This window comes from Globicephala melas, chromosome 2, assembly GCF_963455315.2.
Source record: "Globicephala melas chromosome 2, mGloMel1.2, whole genome shotgun sequence".
NCBI lineage: Eukaryota > Metazoa > Chordata > Mammalia > Artiodactyla > Delphinidae > Globicephala > Globicephala melas.
The window spans coordinates 90311468-90323937 of record NC_083315.2 but is presented as its reverse complement, the minus strand read 5'-3'; the positions used below and the strand labels follow the sequence as shown (position 1 = coordinate 90323937).

General features: G+C 48.5%; 1 protein-coding gene across 4 annotated transcripts in view; it reads right to left on the bottom strand.

Moving 5' to 3' along the window:
* Window positions 1-12470, bottom strand: part of FRMD5 (FERM domain containing 5) — a 340406-nt gene that overhangs the window by 9720 nt on the left and 318216 nt on the right. For all 4 annotated transcript variants that reach the window (XM_060294340.1, XM_060294342.1, XM_060294341.1 and 1 more), the window contains 4 exons: window positions 6967-7055; window positions 3862-3925; window positions 3154-3245; window positions 492-566 (listed from right to left, as the gene is read on the bottom strand). In XM_060294340.1, coding sequence (XP_060150323.1) covers window positions 492-566; window positions 3154-3245; window positions 3862-3925; window positions 6967-7055 — 320 coding nt within the window. The remainder of the gene's footprint in view (window positions 1-491; window positions 567-3153; window positions 3246-3861; window positions 3926-6966; window positions 7056-12470) is intronic.

The following is a 12470-nucleotide window of genomic DNA, read 5'->3' as shown; positions in this document are numbered from 1 at the left end:
GATCTCAGATACTTGAGCTGAATTGGGAAGTGGCCTCTTTGGCCTACCCCTTCTCAATGTTTAGGCCACTGAGTAGGGCTTGCTTGCTGGGGTAAAGAGCTCTAAGGCGTCCTGACAGCTCTCTGTCTCTGCGGTCTTTGGGATCTTCCATCCTCATTTAGGAATGATTCCTCATTGTCCAGCGTGTTCCAGAAATATTGCAAAAAAATGAAATCTTTAGATAGAAATGAAAGGAATCACTCTTACAGTTCTTATTTTGCTGCTTTTGTAAGGGCAGGAGAAGACACACATTTTAACCCCTACAGGCAAACAGCTGCAGGGAAGGAAAGAAATAGTCAAAGCGTTAGGAGACAGGAGAATCGGATGGAAACCTCACACTCCTCTGGAGGTTCCCAGCGTCTTTGTTCTCAGGATAAGGACCACTGGGCCACCCTTCTCCAGAGAAGGGTCTGAAAATAGGTCCATAACGGTTACTTACTGTCACTATTTACCTGTATCGGAACCGGCTCCCTTTAAAGAATAAATTGCTGCTGGACACTGTGCGGACTTGGCTTGACTTCTCCAGCCTGCAGCAAGGCAAAGTCCAGTGTGAGAGATGGTCTGCAATGCCTTACAGCCTAAGGCTGTGTCCCCAGCTCCTTCCAAAGGCTACTTGAAAGAACCCCTCAGGAAAAGGCCCTTCACAGCCCTGCTTGTCTCTGACTCCTTTAGCACCTGAGGGCCGTGTTCACGGTCTCAGTGCTATGGACAGGCATGCTGCAATCCACTTCCACGTTAGGAGAGTGAGGGCTCCCCAAGAGTGCCTCATGGGTTCACCATGGGGACTGAGAGAATAAATGTTAGGGAAAGAGAATGCCACCTGCTGAATCTCAGCCAGGCCACTGGTTAGCAGTGTGACCCTGGGCAAATTTTTCCTCTGTTAGCCTCAGTCTTATCTATAAAATGGTGGAGCTGGGACTGCTTGACCTCAGGAGTCCCTTCCAGTCCTAGTATTTGAGAATTCATGTCCATGTCTGGGTAACTGTGGGTGGAGAAGAGAGTAGTGCCCTTCCTATTCCATCTCCTTCTTGGAGCGAACCTAAAGTATATTGTCACATTAGAGACTCTGAGAAGTCGTGAAATGAAGAAACTAGCTGAACTTTAATAAAAGTTCCACCACTTGTTTGAACTTGGAACCATTTGCCCTCCCCCAGAAAGCCCATTAACACCACTTTCAAGGCTGTGAACAGCTGAGGTGGAGACTCTGGAAGCCACCCTTTAGTGACTGCTCTGATCCCTGTACTCCTCTCACTTAGAAAGGGAAGCATGGGCAGAGCTGCCCAGATTGAATCTCCTAAGACCTGACCCCATCCACAACACGTCCTGGGTGCCTGTAGTGCTAACCCAGCTGGGAACCGAACTGGTCTGAAGCCTTTGTCCTGAGCGGGCAGTGAATATTTAGGGAGTTGTCCCTATAATCCATGAACAGCAGGTGCTGGGGACACCATCCCCACCTGTCTCAGGACTCCATGAGGCTCTGAGCCTACTTACTCTCCTGTCTGAGCACATTCCTTTTCTTTCTTTTTTTTTTTTTTTAAATATTTAATACGTGTTAGACACGTAAAGTTATTTTTTTCTGAGCACCTTCTTGAGCCTGACCGGCTCCCTTCAAAGCACTAGGCCAAAAGCGGGGCAGGGATCTGCCCGTGACAGACACTCTGAGTGAGGCCGAAGTGGCTCCTGCTAGCGACTTGGCATAAATGAGGGTCTGACCCAGGCTAGAGGCTTTTAACACCTAATTAGTAGTCATGGAGAACAGTGAAAAGCGGCCTTGGTTTCCATTGTGGATGTGGGCAATCTGTTAAGGAAAGACTCAGAAACTGAGTTTGGTCACAGGCTCAGAAGCACAATTCTGTTCCCATGGCTCAGACGGAAAAACAAAGGAGGGCCTCCAGAAATGGTGCTGAAATGTTTTCTCGGCTTTCCTTGGACAGCCAGGGACTGAATAGGAGGGAAATGTGACCACGTGAAAGTCTTCCGAGTGTCTTCTCCATGAGAAGAAAGAAGCCCACTCAGGTGAGAATTCAGGCTGCCCATTCAACTCACCCCTGATTCTGGTATCAAATGCACAGAATTGATTATACAACTCAGACAGCCTGCCCAAGAAACAGCCTGTGGGGGCCAGCATCCCACAGCAGTCAGCAGGTAGGAGTCTGTTGAGTGGGGAGGAAGATGGTGCCCTCCCAGCCCAGAGCAATTCTGCTCTGGATCCTTCAGGTTACCGGAGGGAGAACTGTGGCCTGTCAGGAGAGGAGTATACCACACATTCTGTCTTATGTTGTTCGGATTAAGATGCAGCTTATTAAAGCATAAGTCATGGCATTCTATTTTAAAAACAAGACCAAGGGTTTTAGCGAAATACACTTCATCTGGCATCACCCCAGTTTCTCGATGGGCTATTTCTTTGCTCCCTAATGCTTTTATAACAACTTTTTTAATCAAGGAAAGCTGGGCACAAAAGCGTCAATATACTTTACAAAATCATTTGGTAAGCTGAGCTCTCTCTTTTGCCCCAAAGCTGCTATCTCAGTAACAGTCAAGTCCTTGCTTCCTCCAGCTACCCCACCCCCGGCTCCTGAGCACTTGGCCTGTCACTGGCAACACCTCTGTCAGTGACACACCAGGAAGGGCTGGTATCAACCCCAGCTCAGCACCAGGCCACCCACTGGGGAGCGGGCCCCAGAGTCTCTCCAAGGCTTAGGGAGCTGCTCTGGGCTGCGCCTGTTCCTTCATGGAGCTCTTGTATTCTGGGCTCTGAATGGCTCCAAGGGGCCAGCTTTATTCAAGTCAGGCACCTGTGGGCTTTCTCTGGCCCAAGCCTTACCCTGAAAAGACCCAGAACTGCTTTGCCACTGGGGGCTGTCCAACGACATCGCAAGGTAGACACCTTGGGCAACTCCGCTGACACGCATTCCCAGACATGAGCTCTGACCCTCCAGGTGGTACAGACAGCCACCTGGAAAGGGGTCTGAGTTTTATAAGGAAGCCCAGCCTTGTCATCTCATGTCTCCTTTGTCAGAGTTTCTCAAACTTTCCTGCCCATTGTTCCTCTGAAAGTAGCTTCTATGGCTTTGGCCCTGATAAAGGCAGTTCCCATCCCAGGTGTCCACTCACTTGTAGAAGGCTTGGTTCTCTATCCCACATTTCCAGAGATGCTTGCAGGCTTCTGGAGTTGGAGCAAAATATGTGAGAATAATTTTCTTTTCCTACAAAAAATCCCACATAGAAACAGCTGAGTGTGGATGGCAAAGCAAAGGGTGAAGAGGCCCAGGACACTGAGCCCTGAGCTGTCTGAAGGCTCCCCAGTGCTCTCAGGGAGAGGCTTCAGACGGGGAAGGGGCTGCTGGCCGGAAGAGAAGCCTGCAGCACCCACAGGACAGAGCTGAGTTCAGTGCAGAATGGCACACCTGGCAGGTCCAATCAGAGTAAGTCTCTGCTGGCACTGCTTGAACCAAGTGAGCCCTCCCCAGAGAAAGTGGCACTCTCATCTGGAATTTTCTTTCTTTCTTTCTTTCTTTTTTTTTTTTTTTGGTATTATCTTCCTGGAATTTTCATATGGAAGCAAAAGAATCTTACTCTGTACTTCCTGGAGGTATGGAACCTCTGAGGGTCACCAGCATCCCTGAGGAAGTCCCTGTGCTCCAGGACCTACAGCCACCTGTCGTCATCTCATGTCTCCTCACCTCCAGCCTTGAACTTGGTCCCGGCTTGGCATGCAGGGGGCTTAGCTCTGCCTGGATGGACCACTTTGGTTCAGCCCTGGCCATCAGGAGCCACCCCAGTGCCCCAGCCCTCCCTGAAGAGAAGGAAGCCAGCACTCACCTCTTTCTGACTTACGTACAAATAGAAAGTCTTTCCTTCAAATTTCAGCTTGGTCACCTCATTCCTAGAAGCACAAAGAGAAGGCCCGTCATCTCACTGTGGGCTGCTTGCTCACAGCTAAGTCTTGTAGATGCACAGCCCACCCCGACTGGAAGGGGCTCCAGGCACAGACACAGTTTTAGCCAAAATTAGAACTGAAACAAGACAGCAGCGTAGGGGCCTTAGAGAACAGTTGTTGAAACAGTTCAATCCACAGTTTTCTGGTCAATCACACTATAATAATAGGGTGATAGGAGGATTTCGGGCTCATCAACAGTGGCTGTAAAAGGGAAACGTTTGCATGGGAAGTGAGTCTAGGTAGAGTGGTCCTGGGCCATTTCGGGATTTGGTTCATAACACAGGTGCATTATCTTGATGGGACTGTCAAATGTAAGATGCCACAGGTAGCTGATGAGGCCAAAGTTCAAGATAACAGCAAATAATGAAAAACAATGCGACCAGGTTCTGAGGGAGTTGAGTCTTTCAGGTGACTGTGCCACTGGATGGAAAATGCAGTTTAATGCAGACAAATGTCAAACGATCTCAGGGAGGGGGGGCAGGGCAACATACCAAAGAGAGAGAACAGATTACATGGAACAGTCATGCAGCGTACTGACCAGGAAAGGGGCTTAGGGGTTTTTGTAGAAAAATCCTTGAAGCCACCAGCCCAGTGAATGGCTGCAGTAAAAGAGGCAAACAGGATACTGGGGTACATCCACCCGCAGGACAGACACAAATCAGAAGAAGTGACATGGTTACTGTACATGGCACGACTTAGACCTCACCTCCACATACTGCTCTCAGCCTTGGTTACATTTACAAAATGGAAAAATGACTGGGGTCTTAGGTGGATGTCCCTGAGAGCCAGAGAACTAGGCCTCAGCATTGGTCACTCCTCACTTCCCTTCCATTGGCCTGACACAGCTACCCTCTGGAGCCTGACGGCCCTCCTACCTCACTGGGGGCAGAGTCTTTATTTTTCTACCCAACTGGGACCCCCCAAGGAGGTCTGACCATGCATATCTGCCTCCACTTGGCTTCTTCCTCTTTGCGATTTCTAGGGAGATTTCCTCAATATCCTAGAAAGTAGCAGAAAGGTAGTGAAAACAATGTACCCAATTTACTACTGGACAAAACTCAGGGGACAGAGGAAAGTCACCTGTTCCCTGGAAATCATAGCTGGGTCAGGATGAGATCTCACAACTTCTGACCACCAGTTCTGAGCTAGTACAAGCCACATGGGATTCCTTCCCTGTTAGATTCCCTCCCAATCAATCAATCTCTCATACACATACAGAATACAATAAATATCAATTGATTGATATATAAACAAGCACACAGATCATCCTAGGCTTCAACAAGCAAGATAGGAAAGTAGGAAATTTTCTATTGGAAGTGTGATTAAATTTACATCTATTACTTTAAAGTTGAGGCATATGAAGAGACGTCCTGAAGAAATGGGCTGTGAGAGAAGCTATAGAAGGAAAAGGGTCTGGGACAACCCAGTGAGCAGCAGGGCTTCTGGAGGGTAAGGATACTTTAGGGACTACAGGCCCCGGTGTGTCCTACCTGTTTCTAGCTAAAATGCCCCCTACCAGCCACCTCATAAAGACAGCTACCCTGGTTGGAGTGTGGCCAGGATCCGGGCCTTCTAAGGAACATCAGATGACCCAGAGGTCTCCAAAGAGCAACTGCTCCTCCCTGGGAGAGCGGTGGCCTGACCCTGTTCACTGTCTTTTTCTGAAAAGTATCTTGTTGGACAGAAGACCCCCAAATCCTCACCATCTTCACCCAAGAAGTGCAGTGAGTGGGCCAGCTTGAGAAGGGGTAGGAAATGGGCGTGTTGGGGAGCACACCGGTTAGCCCAGTGCAGCAGGCCGCCCTGGGAAGGGGTTTTCTGGGGAATGGGGCCTGGCCGGGCATGTCTGGGGAGCAGTTTCACAAGCACTGTGGTTGATCATGTCGCCAAGCTTCACAAGAGCCACAAGGGTTGGAAAGGGGGTGTCTGTCCACAAGATAACAGGGGAGCTGAAGAGGATGTCGCAGGAGAGCTGGCCTGCAGCATCCCCAGCAGAAAGCTCACCAGGGAGCAGCTCTGTCATCAGGTTCCCCGCTAGCTCTTCTTGAGAAGGTGGAGGAAACAAGACAGGAGCAGGCTTCCCTGGCTGAGCTCTGCTGGGCCAAGGAAAGACACCTGTCCAAGCCCCTGAGAGGAGCTGGCCAGCTTAGACTTGGCAGTCTAAGGCCCAGGAAGGTTCAGAGGTCACAGGGGCTTAGTAAAATATACAACATGAGGCTGCAAGATGTTTGCGTGGGCCAGAAAACGGGTCTCTAGGAGAGCCAAACGTCCATCAACAAACCAGAGTCTGCTGCATCAGCTCACAGAGCCACGCAGCAGAACAGACCCCAACAGGTGGGCGGACAGGAAGCAGTTCCGAGCAGCTGTGGCTGCAGCAGTGGCTCTTGCCTGCTAGAACTGGGAGCGGGAGAGGCAGGGGAGGGAAGAAAGAGTGGGGATGTGACTCTTGGAGGCTGAGGACACCTAAGCCCTGAAGAGGGACGGGAGACAGAGCAGCATCTGTGCTCCTGCAGGCAGGGCCCACTGTGGGGTTTGGTCCAAGGAGGGTGTTTTGCCAGAGCAACAGGGTAACTTATATCTGCCCCAGGGGTCATTGCAAGCCCTCCTTCGTTAGGAGAGTGGGTAAGGAGTAAACATCCCTGCAGATGCTACGGTCCTCAGCAGGGTACAGTCCCAAGGACTCAGTTCTCATGGGAACTTTGCTTCCCTAACATTGGCTCCAGCTCTAGACGTCTCATCCTACCCAGAAACCAACCTTCCATACCCTTTCTCTCTCTGGAGAGGCTGTTGGCTCTCAGGAACACCCCTGTGGAAGCATAGGATCCCTAGAAGAGACCACTACCTTCATCAGTTACCATTATGGATGCAAGGCTTTGGAGAGGGCTCAGAACCAGAACTCGCCCAATCACAGACATAGGACATGGGAACCACAGCCCTCCCCAGTTGGTGAGGTATAAAAAGCCTGTTTTGGAAATAAAGATACTCACCATTTAATGAAGTGGACCCTCTTGTTTCCTTGCAGAACAACAAACCCAAAAGGAGTGAAGGCCAGAAATGCAGCATTTCCTGACACATCCTGTAACACATAAAGATTTCTCATCAGGGTGATGCAGGCACAGAGGTAAAAGGGTGAGAAACACAGTTGTTCACTGGGGATACAGGGTTAATACTTGGCCGTTGGTCACAGAGGGAAGAGCCTGGCATTTGGAAGTAATAGCCAAGTTACTTACCTTTTCTGAGCCTTGGTGGCCTTAACTGTAAGTTGTAGATTATAATACCAATCTTAGAAAGCTGTGGTGAATATCCAAAGAGAACCGCAAACCCTCACACATTGCTGGTGGGATTGTAAAATGGTGCAGTCACTTTGGAAAGCAGTTTGGAAGTTCTTCAGATTGTTAAACGTAGAGTTACCATATGACCCAGCAATTCCACTCCTAGGTATGTACCCAAGGGAATTGAAAATTATGTTCACACAGAAACTTGTGCATGAATGTTCATAGCAGGATTCTTCATACCAGCTGCAAAGTGGAAATAATCCAAATGTCCATCAGCTGATAAGTGAATAAACAAAATGTGGTACATCCACACAATGGAATATTATTCAGCAGTAAAAAGGAATGAAGTACTGATACCTGTAACAACACAAATGAACCTTGAAAACATTATGCTAAGTGAGAGAAGCCAGTTACAAAAGATCACATGTTGTATGCTTGCATTTATATGAAATATCCAGAACAGGAAAATCCAGAGAGACAAAAAGTATACTACTGGTTGCCAGGGGCTGTGGGGAAGAGGAGATAGGGAGTGACAGCTAATAGGTACAGGGTTTATTTTTGAAGGTGATGAAGATGTTCTAAAATTAGATAGTGGTGATTGTTTCACAAGTTTCACAATTCTGTTAATGGACTAAAAACCATCGAATTGCACACTTTGAAAAGGATGGATTTTTTTGATGTGTGAATTATATTTCAAGAAAGCTGTTCTGTGTGAGTGAGAGAGAGAATAGCAGTTACCATTATCATGATGGACTGACACACTGGGCTCCCTCAGGAAAGTTTAGCTGAAGAAAATATAAGAAGCAACTGGCCAAGTGGAACAGCTATCGCCAGCCCTGTGGTGCCTGAACCAACAAAGAGGCCTCCTGGTCACCTGTCACTATCAGTTGGTAAACACAAGGCTTAAGGTTCTACTGGGCAAAGAGGGGAGAAGGTGCAGAAGCTGTAGGTCCTGGTTCCATCACGTGGGAAACGAGCTCCAGGAGGCCCAGGTCTTTTCTAGCCTGGGATGGGGCACAGAAAGCTGGGTGACGATTACATTCTCTCACCTGATAGCGGCCGCAGGTGAGAATCTGCTCTGTCAGGGTGTTGTTCAGGTGGCCATAAAATTATGCCAGGCTGCTGATCTAATGGGCATACAGGCCAGTTGTCTGGGCTACAGCTCAGATAGTGCCATGGGGTCGGGGCCAGGCCCCTGGTGTGATGGGTGCAAGTGTGGGCCGTGGCTGTCAGGCTCTCCTAGTCTCTCCCGCCTTCAGGCTTTGCCTCCCTGACACAGATCTTCAGCCTAATTAGTCCTAAGAACAGTGGGGCCTCTGCAGGGCCTCATGAGCCTTGCCTCAAGGAAAAGTGCAGTTTTGCCTTAAAGCTATCTCTTAGAGTCAGGATTACAGGTGTTAGCATCTGGGCCCAGGGAATAAACTAAATATATATTTTGCAGACATTTGAATTAATGCATAGTTGTTACTGTCCTTTCCTCAGGGTCTGTCGTGACCCCAACACTTGGCTGCAAGCACAGTGTCATTCAACCCATGGGCACAGCAAAATGCTGTTTAAAAATAACCTGAATGGAGATACTTTGAAGCCACGGGGCTGGGCTTCCCCCTGCCTGTCATCAGGGCTTGGTGGTGGGTGCTAACAGCTGAGCGCCAGCACTGCACACAAACACTGTCCCTCACGGGGGCACCGGCAGGTGAGCTCTGAGCTCTGAGGAACTAACTAACACTGAGCTCTGAGGAACTAACTAACATGTCCAGTGTTAGTGGCAAGGATGATACTGGGACTCAAACTTGGAGTTGTGGAGTCTCAGTGCTGTGCTCTTTCAGTTATCATTCATGGTCTTCCATCTGGAGAGGTGGCATTTATTTAGGAACAAAGTGGGACTCACTGCCAGTTCTGATCAAGAGAGGACAAAAGACCTACGAGACTACTGAAATCATCATAGAAAAATGTAATGTAAATTCACCAAATGGCTTTATGTCTGTTTTGTATAGATAGACCAGGAGAAAATTGATTTCAGCAGGGTCTAGGTTAGGTCAACCACACAAATAAAATGATAGTGTCATTCCCTTGCTCTTAAAATAGGATCATTACTTTCATAATCCAGCTACCAAAGCTCCTCTCTAAATAAACCCGCTCCCCATCTTGACACATTGCCCTTGACCTCAGAGAAGCAGAACAAGAAGCATCAGTGATAACTTGCCCTCACCCTCAGGTGGGCCCCTCTTGGCTACACTGCGGGGAGCATGTTAGGTTTACTGCCAAAATGAAGAACTAAAGCCACTTAAGTGGCAAGTTTCTGCCCAGATTTCCATTTCTGAGCTGTCACGGGTTGATGCCAAGCCTCTTCCAGGGTGCCTGCCTCCTCCTCCTCATTTCCACTCTGATTTCTTGTGGCTGTGTTTCAGTGTATTAAAACTGGGTGGTTTTCATGGTTGATTGAATGTGAAGGTCCCCAGCTATGAGCCCTTTCAGGAATGGGCACCACTGTCTGGAAGAGCATATGGAATCTTCTTCTCTCAGGTTTTTTAAGAATAATAGAGGCTTCATCCACCCAGACTGAATTAGTTTCAGTCGTGCTCCAGAGAGGAGATGGCTGACTTGAGAGGCATAACAACCAAGAATGCTGTGGTCCTGACTCAGACACATCCAGGATGTCCTCTGGGGAGCAGCAGACAGAAGCCTACTTCATTGTATCCAGAGGTAGATCTGGGCAAAGACGGCCAGATGTCCCTATTTCCAAGAACCAGTCAGTACTATGATTTCCAAAAATCCTTTTCTAGACAGAGTGATCATCTTAGGGTGAACATTTGATGATGATGTATTGATGCAGGTCAAGTGTGATGGTGGGTTCCATATGAACATGAATGACTGTGCAAATCCATCCCCTCCTCAAGAAAAACACAGTGGCCTTGTCCTGGCAGTACATCATCTAGGCCACCTCCCTAAAAGCAGATGGAAGTATCGATAGTATTTCTTGGAGTATGTATTATTGTCCTCATCTTACAGATGAGGAAACTGAGGTCCAGAGAAGCAAGTAGAACCAAGGCTGAAGCTTCTTCCACAAGGATGAAAAATGGAAAATAGATTTGTCACCTCACAACCATAGACGCAAACTAAAGTCTTTTGACTGTTACCTGATGTAGAGCGGGCCTGGCGATATCTGCTGTGGGGCTGTCAGGACCTGAGTTTTTATTCCACCTCCCAGATAATTAATGGCTCCGTCCTGGGGGTGCTGATTGCATTGGGATGGGCAGGGGACAGGGAGGAAAGATAGAATCCAGCTTGATAAGATGGAAAAGCTGAGGAGAAGCTTACTGCCATCTGTGTCACTTCTCTCCTCATCCTCATTTCCTTCTCTTTCTGTCACATAACTTGTCCTTCCACATACAAATCCAAAGGGCAGGCTCACAAGGAGAATGGCCTGTTAGATGAAAAAAACTGGGAAACTTATGGCTGCCTGTTTGTGTTTTCACGCTGGTCCACGCTCTTTTTTTTTTTTTTTCGGGTGTGCTGTGCAGCTTGGGGGATCCTAGTTCCCAGCCAGGGATTGAACCTGAGCCCTCAGCAGTGAAAGCAAGCGTGGCATCCCAACCACCGGACCAGCAGGGAACTCCCTGATGCTGGTCCAGATGTGAGGTTTCTTGTTGTAATTCCAATCCCATGCCTCATGTGCCAGAGACGAGTAGCAAACATCCAAGCTGCCCGCACTGTGGATGCCTGCGTGCCAGGGCCTTGCAGCTTCATCTGCAACTGTTGCATTGGAAGCAGTTTGGATAATTGCTCTCTTCAAATGGGAGGATGGATTGGGATTGCACAAGGTGCTATTATTACTTATTGGGATAATAAGTAATACTTATTGGCGTCTAATAGGGATTTACTCCCAGTTTGTTCCCTGTTCCAAATCAGCCAGTCTGGTCAGGAGAGACTGTTCCCCTCTAACTCCAATACCTGCCTTCACTTGGAGGCCGGCCCTGTGGTGTCCAGGTGGTGCAGATGGCCAGCACCACCCAGTTCATGGGAGGACCTGCCCTTCCCTTTGCTCTGGCCAGAGACAGGCCTGTCACTGCGATGACTCTCACAGATGTCCTTCCCCTCCTGCCCACTTCACTTTTCCCCTGGACCCCCAATGTATCACCCACATCCCCCTTCTCCATGGTCCCTAACAATGAGTAACTTCTCCCTTTCTACCTCAACTTCCCACACCCTCTTTTCCTAAATAGCAAAATTTAAATCCATCAGCATCAGGAAAAATAGTAAAACGTTAGGCTTTTTTAAAAGAGATTCTGTATCGAGTTCAATAAACTCAGCTAATCAGTAGCAGCTATAATATTATTAACAACAACACAACCATTAGCATGTATTGGGTGCTTACTGAGCACAGCCTAAGAGGCAGATGATATCATCAACCCTGACTTGACAGCGAGGGGCCTGAAACACAGGGCAACGAAGGGACCTGGCTGAGGCCACACGGGTGGTGAGTGCAGAGCCAGGACCTGGGCCGACTGACCCAGAGCCCGTGGTTCTGGCGCAGGTGCTCTTCTACCGTTGCCCACAGGGGCCTGGAGTGCGAGACCTGGTGTTAGTGTTAGTGCCACTAACACTAAGACCATGTTAGTTAGTTCCTCAGAGCTCAGTGTTCTCATCTTAAAAAGAAGACAAGAATGTCTTCTTTTTTTTAAAATAAATTTATTATTTTATTTATTTATTTTTGGCTGCATTGGGTCTTCGTTGCTGCGCGTGGGCTTTCTCTAGTGGCGGCGAGTGGGGGCTACTCTTCGTTGCGGCGCACGGGCTTCTCATTGCAGTGACTTCTCTTATTGTGGAGCATGGGCTCTAGGCACGCGGGCATCAGTAGTTGTAGCATGCGGGCTCAGCAGTTGTGGCTCATGGGCTCTAGAGCACAGGCTCAGTAGTTATGGCACACGGACTTAGTTGCTCTGTGGCATGTGGGATCTTCCTGGACCAGGCCTCAAACCTGTGTCCCCTGCATTGGCAGGCGGATTCTTCTTTTTTTTTTAAAACATCTTTATTGGAGTATAATTGCTTTACAATGTTGTGTTAGTTGCTGCTTTATAACAAAGTGAATCAGGTATATGTGTACATATATCCCCATATCCTCTCCCTCTTGCATCTCCCTCCCACCCTCCCTATCCCACTCCTCTAGGTGGTCACAAAGTACGGAGCTGATCTCCCTGTGCTATGCGGCTGCTACT